Raw genomic sequence first — 23464 nt, 5'->3', positions numbered from 1 at the left:
AAACATTCCTGCTGTACCTCATACCTTTACTTTGTGTCAGCTTTGTTTCCTTTTCCAAGTGCTTCATCCAGTGTTTTTTTAATATGTAAGTGGCCCTCCCAAAATTATTTTTAATCATGTAAAACAGACACAGCAATATATGAGGCAGGAAGGGTTTTGACTATTAAATCTACTCACACACCTTCCAGCTTCCATTCTACACTTGATGAGTCTGTTCAGGTCAGTTGAGTAGTAAAACCACTCTGGAGGATCAATTAAACTTTTCTTAAATTCTGAACAAGCTGTTGAGTGTTTAGAATTTGAAACTGTTTAGATTTGCTGTAGAGTTTGATGCATTTGATCTATCACCAGCCTTCCCTCTCTATGCTGATTGCAGTTGCACTACTTTCAGTAAAGTGTTAATAACTGCAGCACAGTTGAAGAAGAGGCCTAACTGAAAGCATGATTGTTAAAACGAAGGAAGCAGATAAATGAAGTATGAATGGATAGCAGAAGTAAGATAATACATTAATAAGAGTCACGTAGTCAGAATATGCCACATGTTGCTCTAAAAGATAAAAGTAAATACACAGTAGTCTGGACTGTTCTCGTAACAGTTATGAAAATGCATTTCATGGAGCATTCCTGGAGTATATTAATCCATTTTGATGTTTTAGTTATGCTGATATTAACTTATAATAATAATTTAATATCAACTTAATGTGCCACACCAACATCCTTAGTCCCCAGTCCTGTGTGGGATATTTCATTTTTATTATATAGCTGCAGCACCACCTGGTTGATCCACACGCAGGACAGGCCAGCCTAGGACAGCTAGGACCGCCACATGAATGGAACGCAGCCTTGTTAGGTTGTAGGTGCAGCTCGAGATGAAGTGAACGCAGCCGCAGCTCGTCTGGTTCCTGTCTCAGTCCTACATCTGGGATCTCCGGCTACACAGCGCGACGTCCTGGCTGTTTAGCAAAACAACTTGGAAATAACGCTGCTCTACATAGTTGGGCTATTTTAAATAGAGGAGAGAGAACGTTACAGAAAGCGAACAACATGCCTGCGGTCTCTAAAGGAGATGGGATGCGTGGCCTGGCCGTGTTCATCTCTGACATCAGGAACTGTAAGTTTGTTTATAACGTAACATTCATAGACACTTCTTGGTCAGGCAAGTAACAAGTCAGCTGGTGTAACGTTAACGCTGGTTTGTACTAGTGAGGTGGAGCATGGTTTTGGCGACTTGTCAGCACATGTGTCCGTTGTCCTTCCTCACGTCCGCGACACTTTTCGGTAACTTCAACGTGTCAAAGTGGGTTCGGACAACCACTTAGTTAGCTTAGTTACTTAGCCGCTAGCTTCCAGCTGCTACCGTCATGTCAAAGGGCGTGGACCGCCCAGCTAACTGCAGAATAACACCGGACTGTCCTAAAATCACTCTGCGGCGTTTCAAGTTTATACAATTAACGTGACGGGTTAGTTTCCAAACAGTTTGCTTTCGGGAATATAGCGAATTGGTCCTTAACACTATTTAGAAATTGTTGTAATTTGCCAGTCCACTTCCTGTGGGATACTTGAGGCAACGTTAACGTCCCAACGACGTGAACGGTCTTGACATAAGGCTATTTTTACCCATATTTAACGTTTTTAATAGATTATCGAGCAGAAATGATTAAAAAAAACAAAACAAAAAAAAACATTGGAAACATAAAAGCTGTAGCTGACTGGATTTTAAGTGTCCAGTTCCAGACCTAGTCGTCCATTGAAGATAAATTATACATGATTAACGTTGTAGACTCCATTGTTGTCACACCTATAAATATCATATATTCATTGCATGTGTGTGTGTATATATGCAATATTTATCTGATTATTATCTGATTATAATGATTATAATCATTTAAGGACAATGTCGATTCATCTGTTGATTATTGAGCCAAATAAACAACTATTCAGAATGAGAATTGCACAATTACTCAGTGGCTCATATTTAGCTATCAGCTTTTAAATCTTTATCTCTTTTAGGTTGCTTCAGATGTGCTAACAACAAACACAATAAAGAAAGATCAGAATAGCTGCTTTGTGCAAGTACAGTGTTGGATATTACCAAAATTCAGAAAGTCTATAAGAGCTGTTATTTTCTTTTATCCCATTCATATGTGTGTGGAAACACATGCAATGACGTCACCAACTAATTTCAGTCAACTAAACGTTGCATCCATAATGTGAAAATACTGGGAAAAAAAAGATAGGGATAGCAAAGCCTGGTTTTCTGGTTTGAGGTTTCAGACAACATTGATTGTCGATATGTGTATGTCAACATTGCTCAGACATTGTAGTATGTTGCAGATGCCCAGGCACAACTATATGTGAAGCTCACACTGATCAGCTGGTCTTGTCAGGTCACTAGTGTAGAGTCTGTGTGGTTTTACAGTTCTGTGTAGATGTTTTGCTATTTCAGTGTAAGCTGTAACCAAATAATCCTCAGTCCAACCTTTTCCACAGATACACATTTCTAGTGAAATAATTACCATGTGCAGTCTGGAGATCTTGATTAACCCCTAATTGGTAACCCAAACTGCATTTTGGCAAAAGGGGTTGTTGCAAGTAGACCTGAAACCTCTTTGATCTTCTCTTTTGGATTTTCTGAAAAATCTGCCCTTTCCTAAATGATCTGACCGCTACAACAACCACTAACCTCAGTGTTCACGGCTAAGATTTAATGAGAATTCAGCAGCAATTCAAGTAACCAAATGTTGCAACTGTCATGATTTCGGCCTGGCATCAGGCCAAGCTGAGGATTTCCCTCACTGCTCCACTTCACTCTCCCTCTGGACTCCGCCCACCAGCCAGTTCTCTCCCTCTGCTCTTGCCAATCAGCGGCATATTGGACTCACCTGTGTTCCCCTCACACTACATAAGCTCTCCTCAGACTTTCCTCCCCTGTCAGATCGTCGTCGTTCCCCCTTCTTGTTTCCTTGCCTGTCTCCAGCCTGTGGTTCCTTGCCTGTTGCTTTCCTTGACTGTTGCCCAACCTTGCTCCTGCTCACTCCTCCTCAGCCCTGTCTTGCTTCCCCCCCTGGACTCTGGATTTTGTGCTTTCCCCCCTGGATTCCCTGGACTTTGTTCCCCCTCTGAACTCTGGACTGTGTTACCTGTTTTTTCCCCGTGAGTGTTTTCCTGCCCTTGTGCAGTGGTTTTTGTTTCATCCTTTGATCCCTAAGTTGTTACTTTGTTCTCGTGTTTCTGCATGTTTTTGTAGTGTCGGTGACACCCGCCTTAGTTTCCCTGGTTTTTGTAGTGTGTTTAATAAATCCTGTTTAAGTTCATTCCTGCCTCGTCCCCCTCCCTTAAAACTGTGACAGCAACAGTACTATGCAGAAAAGCATCTGTTGAAAATCACCACATTGAAAAAGATGAGCTGCAGAAGCAGAAGGAAATGTCAAAACTCCAGCAACAACTTCAGTGTTAACAATAAAGCTATTAGATATACTGCAAGCATTGCTGGGGTTTTTAAACTAGCCCTCATCCATGTACCTTTGTAGGTGAAGTTATGCTAGAAAGTCTTCTTTGCTGGAGCGGTCAATAACCACTCTACTGCTCTACCTGCTGAGACAAAGCCGCCCATAGTCTTTGAGCATTATTTTAAAGTCACAGCCTATCAGAGTATTGCTGTTAACCTTCTGTATTATTCATAGCCACAGTCTATTAATCTTTATTGTCTGCAGTTATGTGTCATAAAGCATATGTCATCTCAAGAGGGTTCCGTGAACATGACAATGAGTTTCACTCCAAAAGAGCACATTTGGGTTGTGGGGGAATAGACGATTTGCAGTATTAATAGGCAGCTGTAAAATCTGAGTCTTATTGTGTTAACATAGTCCAGTTGTTGCAAGTATCTGGAATGAACAGAAAGAGGATTATAGGGGACTGATGAAATCCTTCAGTGACTGGAGTCACAAAAAACTGCCTTCTACTAAACACCTCTAAAACCAAGGAGATGGTAGTGGATTTTCAAAAGTCTATAGCATTTGGGTACAGACATTAAAGTGGTGGTAGCCTACAAATATCTAGGTGTGTACCTGGGCAATAAGCTGGCCTGGTCAGACGTGCAAAATAAAAAAGGACAGAGACATCTTAGGTCATTAGACATCTGCAGGAAGATGCTACAAATATTTTATCAAACTACAGTAGCAAGTGTGCTGTTTTATGCTCCCGTCTGCTGGGGAGGCAGTTTAAAACAAAAGGATGCAAGGCGGTTGGAAAAACCGATGCAAAAAGCCTGCAGAGTGACTGGAATGAGGTTGGACTCACTGGAAGCTATGGTGGAAAAAAATAGAGACCATTCTACAGTACACAGACCATCCCCTTCTGAAAATCCTGATGGACCAGAGAAGTAGCTGTAGTAGACGGCTCACCTCACTGCATTGCAGGACTGAAAGATAAAGATCTTTAATCCCCACAACCATCAGACTCTACAGCACCCTCGCCATCAGCAGATGATTACTTACTACTGACATTATCTTTCTATCTACCAAACTACCTAAATTTTTGCCTTTAGGGATGATTACATTTTATTATTGAGCATGACTGTCCTTTATAAATACACATAAAAGAGTTATGTATAAGGTTGTGTTGATTGATCATAGCAGTATAAGCTAACATGCAAATTGTTTTGATGTATTTGCAGGTAAAAGTAAAGAGGCAGAGATTAAGAGGATAAACAAAGAACTGGCCAATATTCGTTCCAAATTTAAAGGTACGTGAATAATTCTGACAAGAACTGACCCAACTACAGGTCTACTGATTTTATATTAAACTAACAGCCTTTACAGTAGCTTTTAATGACATAAGCTTTCCTGCTGCTGTCAATCCATTACACATACAATTCACAGCTTGCCATCTTTCACAACTTACATGATGTCATTGGAAGGAGGTGCCATTCCATGAATATGCCTAAATGTACAATATATACATTTATTTTTCATTCTTAAGAGGAAATTATTTGCTTTGCGTTGTGGAATAAGGCGTTGGCTGTTTCCCTCTATGACATACTATACAAGATTAATTTTAAGGGGTTAGCATTTTCAGTTCCCACACACAGGGTCAAGACCTGACACTGTGTGTGGGAATTGACCCTGCTACTAAGGAACTCTCCTGTATCTACAGTGCAAATTTATTGCCATTCTAATTTTGCTTGTCACAGCTATATGTCTTGTAAAACTACCTTCTTCTGTCATGTGACAACCAGATCCATCCTAATATTCTTGAACCCACAAATGGCTAAATGAATTTCTGTCTGGTAGTGCCTTAAAAAAATAATTAAGGGGCATTATTATTATTATTTCCTCTACTACTGCTACTACTTTATTCTCAGTTGCTGTTCACCAATCAGTTACAGCTATTCTTATGTCTCATATTTTGGAGCTCAGATGTAACTGAAAAAGCTGTTAGCGGTCAGGTGTGTACTGTTGCTTTATTAGTTCATTTACAAATGTAGATAATAGACTTGACTTGAATATCAAGTCCCTCACTACCAGTGATTCAAGCCATGCTCAGGCTGAAAGCTGAAGTCAAAACAAAATCATCAGAGAGATAGCAAAAACATTAGATGTCACCAAAGAAAGTCTACAGAAGCAGAATTGAAATGCTTGCATGTGTAACCTTATGTTGGCATTAACTCTATTTTTGTGTGATTGTTGATGTTTGTGTGTATCTACACATGTGCGAACAGGAGACAAGGCTCTAGATGGCTACAGTAAAAAAAAGTATGTCTGCAAGCTGCTCTTCATCTTTCTTCTGGGCCATGACATTGACTTTGGACACATGGAGGCTGTCAACCTCCTCAGTTCCAACAAGTACACAGAGAAACAAATTGTAAGTTTGTTTTTATGTTCATCCAGCATCTAAAGTTGCAAGCTTGTTGATTATTAACAGTATGTTTGTATGAAATCCACCTCAATATATGGGTAAGGCCTGTGAAAATAACTTATCCCCAAATTCCCCTTCAGGGTTACCTATTCATCTCAGTGCTGGTGAACTCCAACAGCGACTTGATCCGTCTGATCAACAACGCCATTAAGAATGACTTGGCCAGCCGCAATCCGACCTTCATGAACCTGGCCCTGCACTGCATTGCTAATGTGGGCAGCAGGGAAATGGCTGAGGCTTTTGCTTCTGAAGTTCCTCGCATCTTGGTGGCAGGGTGTGTACACCAACATTAATGCACAGAATCTTTAACTGTCTCTCTGTCTCAAATAGTGAAGTTGTTGCTGTTAGTTATTACAATAAGGGAGACAATATGAGAAGTGTACTGTTTGAATTCTTGTGCTTTGCAGGAAAATGAAATTACACAGGTTTTTCAAATCACCTTTTGACTTAAAGCTGTAATCTTTAAGGTTTTTTTAATTTCACACTTTATCTAGTAAACTTTGCGTTTTAGCCATTTGCCTACTTCACATTCTGTAATGACCTCTTAAGTAGCCTGTGTGTTCATGGATAGCTGTTCAACTGCCGAATTAGAGTTGGTGGTCACGTGTGATCTGTTCTACCTGATCCACACTACATCACTGCTGTGTATGTGTTGAAGAGAACAAAAAGGGCTATTCATAAGAACAGTTGGACTCTTATGTACTATGTGTAAGAGTTTTAAGAGAATTTACCAGTTTTCTTGTACATACTGTACATTTTTACCTTTAGTAACCCCTGCTAGGTCAATATGACTTGACTTGACTAACAGACTTCACAGGGAAAAGTAACGTAATTAAAGGGAAAAATATGAGAATGTTCTTGTGTGTTGTCACCACTAGTGGGTGGGGCAAGCTGCATTATCAAACTGAATGCAGTAATTCTTTAAATTTGGCAAAGGACTAATGGAACAAAGAAAGCCACAAAGAGCTATTAAGTAGGAAGCCGCAAGTGCTGCAAGACTCTTCATATAGTTCCCATTTACTATACCATGCTGTTGTGTGGAAAACTACTGAAGCAGTGCATCAGTTTGTGGGTGTGGTGTTTATGCCATGAATCTCAGTAATACAAATATGTCACAAATCTATTCATTTCACAGTTTGTGTTGTACAACCATATACCCGTTGCTTCTGTTGCACTTCTTACAGATTATTTGCTCCCACACTAGATTTTGTATGACACTCTGTAGCCTGGAGTAGTAAAATACTGTACTATAGCCACTAGTAATTATATATGTAGCCAATGCAACCAGGACTGAAATTAGGATAGCAAATTCTTTCCAAATTCCAAAGTCTTTAGAAGGGGATAGCTTTGTACTGCACAGTCCCACACATTAAGATATGTTGTTTATATTTTCTAAAAAAATGTAGAAAGTTTATTAAGGATAATAATTCATCTTTAAGTATGACATTAAGACAGTGGAATATGATGTGTTTGCCTTAATCAGGGACACCATGGACAGCGTGAAGCAGAGTGCAGCCCTATGTCTGCTGCGACTCTACAGGTCTTCTCCTGACCTGGTGCCTATGGGTGATTGGACAGCACGAGTAGTCCATCTGCTTAATGATCAGCACCTGGTAAGACCCATGTTCCCATTCTATACAATATATTTAATCCAGAGGTTGGGTATGTAGCATAAAAGTGAACAGTACTGTATACCCAAAGCAGAGTTTTAAACACAGTAAATGCTCTGGGTTATTGAGTGTGCTGTAGATACACACTATTTAGCAATTCAGTAGACACAGGAAATGGAATTGCTCAAAGTTGGAAAAAATTACAATCGTTGGTGGTGGTGAAGCAATTTCAGTATCAAAAAACAAAATACACTACACATCACTGTCTTAATGATGCAAGTATGATGCATTTCTGATTTCATTTTTGTGTAATGCATATTCCTCTGTTTTCAGGGTGTTGTAACAGCAGCTACCAGCCTCATTACCACACTGGCCCAGAAGAATCCTGATGACTTTAAAACATCCGTCTCTCTGGCGGTGGCCAGGCTCAGTAGGGTGGGGTCTTTACGTGACTTCACACACATAAGCTCACCGAGGCCTACGATAAAAGCATCATCTATTCATGCTCTGTGTTGTTCTTTCTTGTCCAGATTGTGAGCTCCGCCTCCATTGATCTACAGGACTATACATACTACTTTGTAGCTGCACCATGGCTGTCTGTTAAACTGCTGCGCCTGCTACAGTGCTACCCCCCACCTGGTATGGTACAGTACAATGCTGTCTGAGATGGAGAAAAAAAACAAACTGTAAACCAGACTGTAAAAAAGTATTGCTCTTCATGGTCCCTAGGTCACTATTTATAATTAGATTAATACACTGTTTGGTATTTCTGCTTTCTACCCTTTCTTTCACTGCCAACTAAGCTTTTTTCCACAAGGTAACAGCCACATTTTATCCAATCTACAATGGGTATAGAACTGATCCTGTTAATCCCATTATTACCCTCTCTCTAGGGTCACCCTTAGGCTCTGTAAATCCATAGCTTTCCAACATATTCTCCTCCTCCTGAAAGATGAGAAATTACGTTGTTGTTACCTGTAGTAAACTTCTAAAGGGTAATACACACCTGAAGCATCTTCACGTCAGTTGATTTTCTACAAAACAAAACTACAGTATACACCACTACACCACACCACATTTGTATTATTAATATATTTTTAGAACACATCTGTGGCCCGTGGTAGTAATTGTAATTTAGTGATTTACTTTTTGCCTCATTGTGAATTAAGTCTTGTTCGATTTCAGTGCTTTAAACACTTTTTGCCAATGCACACAGAGCATATATTGGACCTAACAGAAGCACTGTGTGGATGGATAACGACTTCACCGCTGTAGTGTTTCTTCTTGTAATAAATGTAGGAACTTGAATGCTTAAAATCTTTGCAGCCATCTTTAAGACTAGAATTAGGTTGCATGATGTTATCTTGACACTAGATGGCGCCATAACACAAAAAGTAAAAAAAAAAAAAACTATAGGAATGAGCCTTGTAAAATGATGTAAAATCCCTATGAGTCTGATTGTTTTTGGTAAAAAGGCAGCAAAAACATTGACTCTGTTTGCTTAGACATCCACCACTGAAGGCTGTAATGCCTGTCTCTTTTAAAGTGACATTTCATTCAGTGATTTCATTCATTGTTAAATTTAAACATGTTTTCTAAAATGGCTTTTGGAAGTAATGATTGTAATGATGTTACATGTCCTGTGTCGTTGCAGAGGACGCAGCACTGCGAGGTCGTCTGACCGAGTGTCTGGAGACCATCCTCAATAAAGCCCAGGAGCCACCCAAGTCCAAGAAGGTCCAGCACTCCAATGCTAAGAATGCTGTTCTGTTTGAAGCCATTTCACTCATTATCCACCATGACAGGTTGGTCAGATCAACTGTGCCAATAAATTCCTTATCCCCCTTATCAGTAAATTATAGATGTGCGATTTGGAAAAAGAACAGCATTACTAGATTAGTTCTACGCTGGTGCTACGGATGGTTTGGAGTTTAAGCAACTTTTTTGTTAATACAGAATGTATTGACCAATACAGACTTTTGGAAATAATGTAGTGTTCGTTTGTAGTTTCAGCATGATGTCAAAGATGTTAGTTTTTATTCTAGCTATAGCAGACACCACAGTCTAACACTGCATTAAAAGCACCAAATGCTGAACTCTAACCTCTGACAGGGTTCTGCTTTACCAAAAAACCTCACATGTAGGCCACAGGCCAAACCCGACTCTCATTAACTTGCTCTTCTTTGTTGTGTAGCACTTGTGGGTTTTTTGGATGTCAAAATATGTGTGTTGGCATTTGGACACTACAGCTATTGTTTTGTGTTTTGTTTGACAGTGAGCCCACCCTTTTGGTACGAGCCTGCAACCAGCTAGGTCAGTTCCTGCAGCACAGGGAAACTAACCTTCGTTACCTCGCTTTGGAGAGCATGTGCACGCTGGCCAGCTCTGAGTTTTCTCACGAGGCAGTAAAGACGCACATAGAAACTGTGATCAATGCGCTGAAGGTAAGTTCTTCTAAACTGTTACACTTACTGATACAGTTGACTGCCAACAAAGACCTGTCACACTATCATCTCACTTTTATTCAATACAAAAGATATTATTGAAAATCAATCCATTGTGTTCATTTCAATTTTTTATTTTTTGATACTAAAAATAAATACCAGAACATCGAAGGTGAAGTTTTGGTCTCTGTTTAGCTAAGAAGAATACAACTGCTTTTCAGGTGTTCACGTGTGTTTTCTCTACAGACAGAACGAGATGTGAGTGTCCGCCAGCGAGCTGTGGATCTGCTCTACGCCATGTGTGACCGCAGCAACGCCAAGCAGATTGTGGCCGAGATGCTGAGCTACCTGGAGAATGCTGACTACTCAATCCGAGAAGAGATAGTGGGTCATCACTACAGGCCTGTAAACCATTTAGTTCCTTTGTATTTTACTAGTCTTTCTTCACAACCGGTTGCTTTTCTTCCTCAGGTGCTCAAAGTAGCTATTCTGGCAGAAAAGTATGCTGTGGACTACACCTGGTACGTGGATACCATCCTCAACCTCATCCGCATCGCTGGTGACTACGTTAGTGAGGAGGTGTGGTATCGTGTCATTCAGATCGTCATAAACAGAGATGACGTCCAAGGATACGCTGCCAAAACCGTCTTTGAGGTAGGCATGGAGATTTATGCTGAGTAATTTCCAAGCCTGTGTTTGCGCTAAGTGCAGCAGCTGCCAGAATGTCCTCTGTGAAAACGCCCAAACCACACAAGGAATGAGTGAGTCATTGTGGAATATTAAAGGAGCCACTGAAAAAAGGGGAGAAGTAACCAAAATCTAGTGTTACCAGTGGCAGCCTGTTTACTCTGTACCCCAAGAAATCTTAAATGACCTTGCAAAGTGAATCTGGATTATGTGATTTCCATGTACATATTCACGCCTACTCTATTTCCAATCTTACTTTCATTAGATAGGAATTTCTGGTTTCTTCCATGTTGTTCTTAACCCAATGTCAACATTGTGTGAACAATTTTAGGCACTACAGGCCCCTGCCTGCCATGAGAACCTGGTTAAGGTTGGGGGTTACATCCTGGGAGAGTTTGGTAACCTAATTGCTGGCGACCCCCGCTCCAGGTACAGGCAGTATTTACATGTTGCATTCTACTGTTTTGAATTCAGTCTTATAACTTAAACACAGGTGTATTGCCATTATGTTGTCTAGAGCTGACATGAATGGACGTTTCACTGTTAGTGTTCTTATGTGTTCCCTTTCAGTCCATTGGTTCAGTTCAACCTTCTCCACTCCAAGTTCCACCTGTGTTCTGTTCCAACGCGGGCTCTGCTACTCTCAGCCTATATCAAATTCATTAACCTGTTTCCAGAAGTGAAAGGCACGATCCAAGACGTCCTGCGGTCAGACAGCCAGCTCCGCAACGCTGACGTAGAGCTCCAGCAGAGAGCTGTCGAGTACCTGAGGCTCAGCTGCGTGGCCAGTACTGACATCCTGGTTAGTCAGCCATGCGGGGAGTGGGCAAAATTCTGACAGCAGCCTGTCGGTCACATTTCAGTTGTCAGACACTGGTCACACTGGGAATGGTCATGTTATATTTAGGATTCATATCATCAGATGGTGAAAAGTAATATAAGTAGGGTCATGAGGATCGTAAACGGTCATGTCACGTAGGTGCAGCCTGTTGCAGTGTTGGACTGACTGGTACATACAGGAAGTTTGATACTCACCATTGGGACACATTGCCACTGGGCCCCTGTGTTTTTCACAGATGAGAGCCTGAACACACACGTGACAGACATGAAAGGTCTGGAGAAGCTTTAGAGAACGTTATGCTGCCTATTTATCCTTTAGCTTGATCAGTTTAGTGGTGCGTCAGCGATGGTCTGGAGAAATGTATTAATAGTGAAACAAATTCATGAGGATTTCGGGATGAAATCCTTGGACCCACTGTCAGACCCTATGCTGTTGCATTGGGTCTTGGGTTCCTGATTGATTGACCCCCACGCTCACCTGACCTATATCCAATAGAACACCTCTCAAAACATTATGTTTTGGCCCATCCAATGCCACTAGGTTGCACCTTAAACTGTCCGGGAGCTCAGTGATGCCTTGGACCAGATCTGATCTTTAAATATTCAGCAAGAGTTTTTCCCCATTGAAATCTGATGTGTTTTCAAAGTGTTCCTTCAATTTTTTTGAGCAGTGTATTCATACCTGTTATATCTGGCACACTAAGTTGGTTCATCAAATGCTTGTGCAATGATGACCCTGCTTTAAAACATACTAACTAATTTTGAGCATGTACCAGCATTTACAGTGTGATACCAAAGTACTGCACTCTCACTTGCTGTGTATGTCCACAGGCCACAGTCTTAGAAGAAATGCCCCCCTTCCCAGAGAGAGAGTCTTCAATCCTGGCCAAGCTTAAAAAGAAGAAGGGCCCAGGCCATCTACCCGACATAAATGATTCCCGGCGGAATGTCAATGGCAACGCTGAGCCTAGCGAGAAAAATGAAGCCACTAACCAGGTAACTCCACAATAGTGCTATAATAAGGAATAAAATCATCTGTAATCCTTAACAAACCCAAAACAGTCACATTTAGCGTATTGTAATATCTTCCTCATTGCCTTTATTTTCATTTTCATTTTCATTTTTCATTTCAAATTTCTTTTTTTTAGTATTTCCTTCTTTATCTGTTTCACTTTTCCTGTCCTTCCTGACTTCACTCCTCTGTGCTTATTTCTTTTTCTCTGTTAGTGTTTTCCTTCACTGTTGACAGACCTTCTCCCTACCAACAGACCCCGCCCTGTCCCCTCTAGCTCCATCATACCCTCTGCTGGGACCATGGTATATTACCAGATACAACAGACAGTGGAGTTAATTACATAATTATTACTCTGGTCTCATATTTTATTATGTGGTTTGAGCCTATAGAAATATGCCGTGTTACTGAAAGTATCCAGTAGACGCGTCTTGTTTATTGGAAATGGTGAACAATGGTGACGACTGTTGTCGCTGAATACTAAATACAAACTGTGTATGAAAGATTTTTTCATAGGCCATGCAATATGAACATTGCCGGCTCTCAGTTGACAGTGACTTAGCAACATATGAAATGCACAAACACACTATAGATGGACTGTACGTTAAAGATGATGTTTTCCTACGCTTCTCTCCCAGGGCTCCACTCACCCGTTCACAGACCTGCTGAATCTAAACTCCACCCCTTCCACGGGATCCAGTCTGCTAGTTGATGTCTTCTCTGACACCTCCACCCCTGCGTCCACAGATGTGTCCGAGGAAAATTTTTCCAGGTGGAGCAATACTGTGAGCTTGGTTTTAGCAAAGAAATCAAGGAGACTTTTAACTGTTTGCTAATAGTTACACATACTGTAGGATAATTCACATTACCAAAAATGTTAAAGGGACACTTTTACATTTAGTTATTTGGCTTTTGTCCAAAGTGACTTACAAATGAGGTACAAACAAGCAAAATATCTAAGCCAAGAAGAAAAACATAAAAGTGTTCTAGCTGTTTCTGTTTGAGGGTTGTACGTGCAAGATTTTTTTTTTTTTTTAAAGGTTTTAACTGCAGAAAAATATATGCAAGAGTTCTGGTGTCATCAAGTTTTTTTAAATTAAGAGTGAGGCAGCTGAGAGTGCAGAGGTGGGTAGCACTCCTGAGCATGGTGCGTTGTTCACAGATCTTAACAGTGAGCCATGAATTAGGAGCGGATTTATGGGCAGGCTTTGAAGAGAGAGGGCAGAGACTATCCAGACAAGTGTGCTGAATAATTTGTCAGTGTGTCAAGGGTAGAGAGGACCTGTGGTTGGGGTAGGGTAGCAGAGAGCAGAGAAGAAAAGGGCTCAGGATTGAGAGTCCTGGGGTTCCATCAGAAAGTGACAAGTAGGAGTTTATAAAGTTTGAGACTTTGAGATGAATGAGGGTGTGATCTCATATATGTAGAGGAGGGACTGAGATGTTATCTGTTGAGCAGTTCTGGGTGAGAATGAGATCCAGGAGAGGGGACCAGTCTCAGGTCAAATGTGTTGTGAAGTGCAAGGACTTCAGCAGTCTGAGATTTGTCCAGGTAGACATTCAGGTCCCCCAAGATGATGACAGGAGTGCCTTCAGGGCACAAATGGGAGAGCAGCATGTCAGGCTCATCACAGACGTTTCCCAGCAGGCTCAGTAGCCAATAGATCACAGTGACGTGGACTGTAACTGGTGCAGTAATCCTGGCAGCGAGATATTCCAGTAATAAGAGACTGCTGATGCGTGCTTAGGGGGAAAACTTCCATGTTTCACTAATGATTAGACTCCAGCACTTCTTTATTATTGTATTGTCCTTTCACTAAGTTTGTTAATACACGGGAATCAGATAAAAAAAGGTCAAATGCAAGCTCCCCAGTAACACTATACCTAACATTCCTCAGAATGGGAATGGAGAGTGGGTGTTTGTTACCACTTCTGTCAGACTCCACATGACCAGTTTTTAAAATTTAACGTAGTTTTCTACATTTCTACAGCTTCATGAAGTGTCATCACCTGCATAGATTTTCAGTTAGCAGGTGTCACATGACTAGTTTATAACTGGACGTTTTAACAAGTTTTAGATCATAAAACAATTTCTTTAGTTTTTTTATGCGGCTGGATGCGGGAGACGGGTTCAAATCCCGGCTATGATTGTTATGGCCTACCTCCAGTGTGGGTCCTTAGGCAAGACCTCCTTGTGCTAACTTTGCCTGCCTTTGTACCTTCTATCTTACTTGTAAGTCGCTTTGGATAAAAGCATCTGCCAAATGTAAATGTAAATGTACCCATGCAACCTGATCTTCCAGTAGTGACAAGGACACACACAAGCTTTTAGGAAGGAAAAGAAGAGGGCATTTGTCTGTTGCCACCACATGCAGAACTATTTCCTTTTTGGGGGCTGTCTTGCTTTATGCCTCTCCATTGCACCTGTTGTCACTTTTATCTACACCAAAGCAGGTGAAAATGATTCACAGTCAGTTCTCCTTCCCAATATTACTAAAGTATAACTGACTTATACTGTGATGATTCTACGTTCCTTTAATCTTTTAAGCCATATTTTTAACAAAAAACTGTGTGCTTGTAAATTCCAGGTTTGTTTGTAAGAACAACGGTGTCCTGTATGAGAACCACCTTCTGCAGATTGGACTGAGGTCTGAGTACAGGCAGAACCTGGGTGAGCAGCTTTTATGTGATTTTTTTCCTCAGTAGACTTAGAGTTGTTCATCCCTGATTCATCCCTGATACCCCCGTTACTGCACAAAAAGAAAGACAAGTGTTAGATCCTCTTACAACAAGACATAAATCACATTTAGGGCCGTCATCATTAATACACAGGAGATTCCACCGCAAGAGTTTGTTGTGGTTTCTGTTAAGGGATAATTTTTACAGGCTATCAAAAAAGAATAAAATGCAAAACAGGATCAGTATTTACAAATCATTATAAATGGTGAGATGTGATTGTGTGGAAAGGCTGAACTCAAAGATGACATATCTGCTTTGTGCCCCAGGTCGTATCTATGTGTTCTATGGCAACAAGACATCTGCCCAGTTCCTCAACTTCTCCTCATCAGTGAGCAGTCCTGACACTCTCAAGGCTCATATCCTCTCCACTGCTCAGTAGCTTCTTGCGGCAGATTTGATTATATTTTTTTCTTCCTCCCAGTGAAGGATTATTTTGCACTTGAGCAAATGTGCTCAATTAGGCTTCTAACAAAACAAAATCAACGATGTTAAGGGGTTTGAATGCTTTTATGTTAGTGTCATTTAGGCAACTGGGGAATCCTTGACCAGTGTCTCCACAGCTGAATGTCCATTGTAAAGCAGTGGACCCCATCCTAGAAGGTGGAGCTCAGATTCAGCAGATCCTCAACATTGAGTGTGTGTCAGATTTCATGGACGAACCAGTGCTCAACATCCAGTTCAGGTTAGTGTCTGAATCCACTCTTTATTATGAGCTCTTTAGGTACAATCACACAATATATGCTAATATCTGACTGTGTGAACAGGCACGGCGGGACTCTTCAGAATATTGCTGTGAAACTCCCTGTGATGCTGAACAAGTTTTTTCAGCCCACAGAGATGACATCCCAAGACTTCTTTCAGCGATGGAAACAGCTGGGAGCGTAAGGCTCTATTTTCATTGTCAGTTCACTGTTGTGGTTCCTGTCTGCATTTGTCAGAATAGATAGACACATTGAATTGGATTTAATTATGTATATTAAAAGTATGACCAGATTTACTTTAGTTGCCTGTCTTGTTGGATTCTTCTAGCATCTAGCTCTAGTTCCAATGATAAAATACCTGCTTAATCCAAACTCCAAATCTCTCGTCAAGGCTGTGGTCTCTCTCTGCAAGTTATGCACACTTCTTGTTTTGTTTTGTTTTTTTAGCTGATGCCAAGTGTTGCATTTGCTGGGTTTTCAGTTTGTATAAAAAATACAAAAACCAAGAGAACAAGGTTAAAATAGGTCGTGTACTGCATATTGCAGGTTTTGTTGTGCAAAAGAAGAAATTCTGTAGCAACATGTTCCTTCCTTTTTTTTTTTTGCCTGTTCCACCTACAGTAACAGCCTTCTCTTGTTTTGTCTGTGTTGTCAGTCCTCAGCAGGAGGTTCAGAAAATCTTCAAAGCCAAACACCCAATGGACAAAGATGTTACCAGGGCCAAGGTAAAAAAGAAACACTTCAGCTGGCAACATTACTGCTTGTGTGAAAACTCATTTTTGAGATGATCTAGTATATGAGCAGTTTAACCACTCCACAACATTACACAACATTCACATGACATTTTTTTTATTTGTCATTCAAAAAGGATTGCTTGTTCTGTTTTTACTATACCTGACCTAACAACAATCTGCTAATAGCAAGAGTAAGCTGATACTTACATCTTCTGAATATGTGGAATACCAGCTGTATCCCACTTACTTCTCTACATTCTTTTGCAGATCATAGGTTTTGGTGTAGCTCTGCTGGACGGGGTGGATCCCAATTCTGAAAACTTTGTGGGAGCTGGAATCATTCACACTAAAAGCACTCAGGTGGGCTGCCTCCTCAGACTGGAACCCAACACACAGGCGCAGGTAAATACACACAAACACATACACAGATTCATCCCTGTATTGAACTTTCATACAGCCGCTGTAACTGTGTGTTTGTTTCCTGTTCAGATGTATCGTCTCACCCTGCGGACCAGCAGGGACACGGTGTCTGTGAGACTGTGTGATCTCCTCTCGGAACAGTTTTAAATCCAGCCGTATTTTTTACATGTTTACTCTTCTGGTCTGACTTTAGATTGGAGTGGATGTATTGTACAGTGTATATTATTTTTGTAAAACCAAATTACTTGATGTAAATGAAGTGAAATGTATTTTTCACTTATTGCTTTACCAGTGTGTCACTGATTTTAAACCTACTTCATATTAGCTGTGTGTGAGAATGTTTGAGTGTGTGCATGTGCGAGTGTACTTGCTCTATGAGAACCTTAACCGACGTGTGGCATTGGGTTTAGAGGCTCTGCAAAGTTTTTAACAGTTTAGAAAATGCCTTCTTCAGGTAGTGTTATTCAGACATTTGAAAAGTTTTTTAGCAAGCATGCATCAGCAATGATCGCGATTAATTCAGTTGAGATATTTAAATATCTATGAGATATTTATTCTTGTATTGTTGGAGACAAAAGGTGAACAGAACTGGGAAGCTTTCATTTGTTATGTAAAAAATAATTCATTCAGACGGGATAATTTTGACTTAAATGTCACTTCTCACTAATTTCACAAATTACAAACATCTGTCGTCTCAGGAGGTAAAGCTAATCTTTGTGTGTGTGTGTGTGTGTGTGTGTGTGTGTTTTTCTTTCAAGCAAAAATAGATTTTGACTGCTATTATTTTGACTTGTTTGTCAGGAGTTTTTGACCTTCACTGTGCATAAATGTTACACGTAGAATTCAGGCACTAAAATAAAATGGCAACAGTGAGTATAGAACACTAGATTACAAATAGATATAGAGGGCGATGGAAATTACTACCTGATATTGTTTCCAAAATATCTGCTTAACTTCACATGGTTGTGCCTGTGAACTTTTACTCTGTCAAGAACAGAAAGAGCCTTCAAAATCAAAGAGTAATATGCATAGTCTAAATCACTGCCACACACCTAAATGCATTAATTCACAGAGCACCGCCAAACTGTTGTAATATGTCTGTACCTCAGTAATGCTTTATGTATTTTCTGCTTTATAAAAACGTTCTTTTATCATAATGCTTAGCATTAAGTTTGACTCTATCCAAAGGGGCGGTGGATGCATATGACAATATGTGCAGCAACACTCCAGAAAGTTAATATTGCAGGAAGTAGTCATAAATTCGGTTAGTTTAATATAATCATAACTACATTAACAAACACTGATCACGGTTCACACTGATCACTAGTAAGGTGTCTCATCAGACAGCAGACAGCTGTTTTCAGAAAACTGTAGTAGTGTAAGTTGTTATTGTACCCGAGGCACAGGAAACTCCAAGGATGTTCTTGTAAACCCACGTTGCCTTGAATTTGCCGGACTGGTAATGTTTGCTAAGAAGTGTAAATCTTCCTAAGGTGACATATGTAGGTTTCACATTTACAGTTTGCCTCAGCTACTCTTAAGTGGCCCCAGAGATCAGTTAATGCACGATGAGTGAATTTATTGTTTGGGTTAAGTTGGGGTCTTGTTTTTTAATACTCCTTTGATCCCATGGGGAAGGTACAGTTACTCAGATCCAGTTTGTGTCCTTGATGGATCCTGTGCACTGAGAATTTACTGCCAGTTTCACTTGCGGTTATTTTTTTGTTTGTGCCTTTCAACAAGCAATGAGCCTCCATCTTGTATGCCAGGCACATCATTATGATGCACATGTTGTTTTTTATGAATAAAAAAGCTAATTAAATTAATTACACATCTAGCGTGCTTTTTAACTGACACAACGTGATCAATTGAACAGTACAGTAAAACAATATATTGAATGAAAGTGGGTTTATTGACACCCCCTAGTGGGTAAAATGTTCACATACACGTGCACGTGTTTCTGCTTTGGTAGGTTGAATCATGAGGTAAATATAGCTGCCCCACCGCTCTGCTTCCACTTCTGCTGTGTATCACCTGTGTTTTAGAGAAGCTACAACATTCATTTTAGATTTTTTGTTAAACCAAAGCAACAAATGGAGATATTTTCACTTCACTCCCATAATTTTACCTTTTCAAGTTGCAACTTTTTCAAAATTCAATAACTTTACACGTATCCTTACGGTTGTATTACTGAGCCTGTCTAAGCTGTTCCTTATCACAATTTGGATATTACACTACAGAGCACATCTGTTGGACTGATCTGTTTGCTTTGGGTGATATGTCCCTGCACTGTTCAACCCTCTGTGGTCAAAGGTGATTCTTGACAAATTCAATCTAACCTTATTGATTTCCATTGTATGATTGGGATGAATTGTCATTTTGACCATAATGTAAGTCTACTAAGTTGTCTTGTTCTGTACACTCAATACCTATTACATTTCATATCCGTCTGTCCTCGAAGGCAAATCCCTACTCTTTAGCTCTTCCTGAGGTTTCTTCCATTTTTTTTATGGTCTGTAAATCAGTGGTTGATTGAACTTTATGACTGTTCAGTTGATTGAAGTGTATTATGCAATTAATATATATATATATATATATATATACTGCATTTTATTTTATTTTATACTCACAGATATGCTGCAAAGATTTCCTGATTCAATAACATGTTGAATACAGTTGACACTCGTGTCAGACCTCTCAGTGCTCAGACGAATGGCTTTCATGTGGTACCTAGAATAAGCTGAAGAGCTAGTAAAGGTGTGTTTAGTTAATGTGAAATGTTCTGCCGGAGGAGCTGAGATCTATAAAAACTGTATCAATGTTCCAGCTTTTCACAAAACACACCACAGTTGTTGGAATTTAAAAAGCTAAAGTAAAACCTGAAGCTCATTCCACAATCCCTAATCCTGCATTATGGAAAAAACTGTTGTTACTGTATTGCATTTCTGTGTGTATTTCTATGTATTAGTGTCTTACACTTTACCAAGAGAAGTCGAGGACCTGTGACATGTCTGCTTCTCAAGCTACACACTTTCTAGTGTTATTTATCTTGCTTAGTTGTGCACCATGGCCTCCCAGTCGTTCTATTCTGGTTAGAGCCATTTTGTGATGCACTGTAAAAGGCATTGTTCACAGGGTTTGGGAACTTATTACAAAGAACAGTCTTTATTTCTCAGTGTAGGAACAGACTGGTGAGTTTCTCTGACTGAGTCTTCTAACATTAATGCAAACATTTGAAGTACAATAATAAAAACACCCTCACACACTCAGTACCTAAGCAGGATAAATGACATTACAAATTAACATTAACATCTGTCTAGTGCACAAAGCATTATTTGTGCTGCGGTCACTATTTGTTCATTACCGAGTAATGAAAATGTTTCTTTGGCGAATGCACAGTGATTTCTTGTTCTTGTTGTTTGATAAATCCTCTGAACATGGCAACAGCTAATGCTGTGTTTGATACATGATATAGGTTTACAGCGTATTATGTAAAAAGAGTCAACATTGCAATATATCCAATGACCCCAGAGCTTGTTTACATCTACAAAAAAGCAAGATGACCAATCCATAAGGAAACACAATCACAGTTTATTCTGAATATTACCCATAATTGTAATTTTGAATGTCAGTTACAAATATAGCCTTATTACATAGCCTTGATTTGGAAAGTCTTGAGTTTTCATAATTAGAAACCAGTTTTCTGTTAAGTGACAGAGCACCTGCTTCCTGCTCAAGCTGGGAAACATGAAATTGAGATCCAGACTATTATTACGTACTATTTCAGATAACAGGCAGGACTTCTTGAGTTCTGCCTGTTTCTGTTTCTAGCTTATACCATAACTCTGCTACCTGACAGTAAAAAGTGAAACAGCCCATGTCCAACAATATGATGTGAAGGATTTCAGTTGTGTTTGACACCCTTTAAAGTCCATTTGAAATCCTAACTCAGCCTTTATATTGCACCTCTGCTCTGAGTTCATTTGTGACGTAGTTAAGAAGGGCAGCAGTCACCTGCTGCTGGAGTGTGGCGTTGCCCATCACAAGAGAAATGAGCTGGACCGCATCGATCCAGTCCATGTTGTCCAAGACAGCCACAACATCATCATAGAGCTTCTTTTTCTCATTAGGTGGCAACTCCATCAGGATCTGAGGCAGAGGCCTGAACTGACCGCTGGTCAGCCAGCTGCCCAAGAGACCACCTACTGCTCCACCTAGTAAAGACACAGACAGGGAGGATAAAGGCTCAGTGCCCGTATCACAAAGCAACTTAAAACATAATCATAGAGGGGCCTAAAGGAAAGGAAATCTGGTGCCACATTTCCACAGAGCATCCTGCACTTGACCTTCCACACGTTCACACTTTTATTCTTCAACTTGAATCCACATTAATATTCTTGCACATTTTTATTTTGCAGACTTCATCCCCCTCTCAGCAAGGACGGGGCTAGTTATCTTCTGAAGTAACCTGTTAGTAGTAATTCTTACCAACAGCGATCCCTGCAGGTCCGCCGAGCAGCCCACCAACAAAGGCCGTCCCTCCTGCCACCATCGCCCCCTTGGTGGAGTTTTTCACTGCAACCTTGATCTGATCGTGCGTTGATATTTCACAGCACAGGCGCATGACGTCATCTATGCGTGGAGCCATCCCTGCGATGAAGCACCGGCAAGAGAGGAAAGTGGTTGGTGAAAACACGGAGAGGATGTGATTTAATCCTTGGTTCAGAGTAGGAGAAAACTTACTTAAGACTTAAAGCTTAAGCACACACAGAGTTATGAGAGTTAGGATGACAAGATGAAGTGATGAAACAGCAGAAGGCCGTACTGTGGTATTTGTTCATGACCACATGCAAAGTGCACTTTCAGTACAAACTGCTGAAACTTTACTTTCTTCATACTGAGTTTGCAAATATGAGGTTTTTAAAAGACTTTATGAGAACATACAGCGCTGTCATTACAGAAACTGATATAATCTGTAAACTGAAACTGACACTTTAGTAGGTGGCTACAAAATTAGGGACTAAAGCAAAACCTGTTTTAGTTAATACTGCACTTTAAAAAAAGCCAAATCTGGCAACAAATCAGCTAATTGAACAAGTTTCCAGACCAAACTAATAAACCAGGGCTAAATTCATTTTAACAGCAGTTCTGAAAAGGTACACTACTAAGTCTGTCCAAGATATAATGTGCTTTCAAATAAATACGTAAGGAAGTAATATACATTTACTGCACTTGTACATAAATCTAATTACTATTGTATTATATTTTATCTATTTAAGGACCTGGAATGCATAAACTATGGAAACAAACCTCACCCTGAAAGATTTGGTTTCACTTTTCCTAAAAACAAAACAAGCAAAACACATAAACATTTTACAATTAATAAACAAAATCATTTCAATGTCGGCTCCACCTTTAACAGCTTTAACAGCTTTTTCTTCATCAAAAATTAAGTTAAATGGTAACTTATCTCAGTTAAATGTATACTTTTTATTAAGAACACGCCATCGCCGTCCATTTTAAATTGCTCGTTTTTTGAATGGGGTTTGGTGTGGTAGGGTCCTTCGTTAAGACTGCCTAACTGCTACACAGCTCTATATAACTGATCTCAAAACTAGTTTTTAATGTCTATGGTGAAAACGTGTTCAATCAGCGTTGACTTGATTTAAAGAGTTCCAGATCGTTTCATTTTAATGCTGAACTGAATCTGAATTGTGCGGTATTTTAGGTTGATTCTGTAAATACAGGAGCTTCTTACCTTGTGTCCTATCCGCAGCGGAGCAGCGCTGCACTTGTGCTCCACATGGACCTCCGGCTCTGGTCTTATCTCTCTCCGGAGGATCTGACTTCTTGTATTCTTCCTACTTCCTGCTTTCCACAAGTGTCACTGTGCTGCGTTCGATGTAGGTCGGAGGTCGGAAATATCCACGCCGACCACCAGTCAAGTTGGCGGAGCTCCACATTACAACGCCTTCTTTGCATCAGTCGTACAAACAGATAAGACCGCTGAGCTCAGCTGTCCCCATCTGGCTTCTTCTTGGTGGAGAGAACGAGCGCGAATGAAAGTGATGCGTTCACTGCAACATCAAGGTCAACTTCCGAGTTCAAACCGCCGACTGGCTCCAAACGCCAAGTTGAAATAATCAACATGGCTGACTTTAAGATTTGGATTGTAATAAACTATTCCTGTAACACCTGGAGAGTGCAGTTTAATGCTCTATAATCAACCAAGGATGAACGATCCTCTGTTGTTTCCTCCTCTTACTTCATGTGGATTCTCTTGTAGGAAAAAACTGTTTCTGTAAAAGATTCAGTATTGATATTAAGTAGTAACTCTGCAGACTGTTGTTCATTTGTTTTGCCA

The 23464-nt window shown here is 40.2% G+C and overlaps 2 protein-coding genes across 4 annotated transcripts; one reads left to right on the top strand and one right to left on the bottom strand.

Moving 5' to 3' along the window:
* Window positions 1–868: 868 nt before the first annotated feature.
* LOC113174294 (AP-2 complex subunit alpha-2) lies at window positions 869–18926 on the top strand. The gene is made up of 22 exons (XM_026378170.1): window positions 869–1111; window positions 4676–4744; window positions 5720–5862; window positions 5997–6190; window positions 7400–7529; window positions 7860–7961; window positions 8057–8165; window positions 9181–9331; window positions 9802–9970; window positions 10217–10354; window positions 10442–10624; window positions 10989–11086; window positions 11228–11459; window positions 12329–12493; window positions 13148–13281; window positions 15095–15177; window positions 15512–15601; window positions 15804–15927; window positions 16010–16126; window positions 16602–16671; window positions 16948–17082; window positions 17170–18926. The coding sequence occupies exons 1-22, from the start codon at window positions 1045–1047 to the stop codon at window positions 17245–17247; spliced, it is 2781 nt and encodes a 926-aa protein (XP_026233955.1). The 5' UTR covers window positions 869–1044; the 3' UTR covers window positions 17248–18926.
* A 1745-nt stretch (window positions 18927–20671) lies between these two features.
* Window positions 20672–23210, bottom strand: LOC113147654 (protein C19orf12 homolog). 3 transcript variants are annotated; one of them, XM_026338825.1, is made up of 4 exons: window positions 22859–23208; window positions 22416–22440; window positions 21589–21750; window positions 20672–21314 (listed from the first exon to the last, which is right to left on the bottom strand). In XM_026338825.1, exons 3-4 carry the CDS (start codon window positions 21746–21748, stop codon window positions 21049–21051), a joined length of 426 nt encoding a protein of 141 aa, XP_026194610.1. In that variant the 5' UTR covers window positions 21749–21750; window positions 22416–22440; window positions 22859–23208; the 3' UTR covers window positions 20672–21048. The 3 variants fall into 3 exon arrangements, with proteins under 3 accessions (XP_026194610.1, XP_026194611.1, XP_026194609.1); XM_026338826.1 differs by lacking the exon at window positions 22416–22440 and having other exon boundaries at window positions 21589–21816; window positions 22859–23210; XM_026338824.1 differs by lacking the exon at window positions 22416–22440 and having other exon boundaries at window positions 22859–23203.
* Between the last annotated feature and the right edge of the window lie 254 nt (window positions 23211–23464).

The sequence above is a fragment of the Anabas testudineus genome, chromosome 3, assembly GCF_900324465.2.
Source record: "Anabas testudineus chromosome 3, fAnaTes1.2, whole genome shotgun sequence".
In the NCBI taxonomy this organism is placed as follows: Eukaryota; Metazoa; Chordata; class Actinopteri; order Anabantiformes; family Anabantidae; genus Anabas; species Anabas testudineus.
The sequence above is the reverse complement of the archived record's forward strand: the minus strand, read 5'-3'. Positions and strand labels throughout refer to the sequence as shown.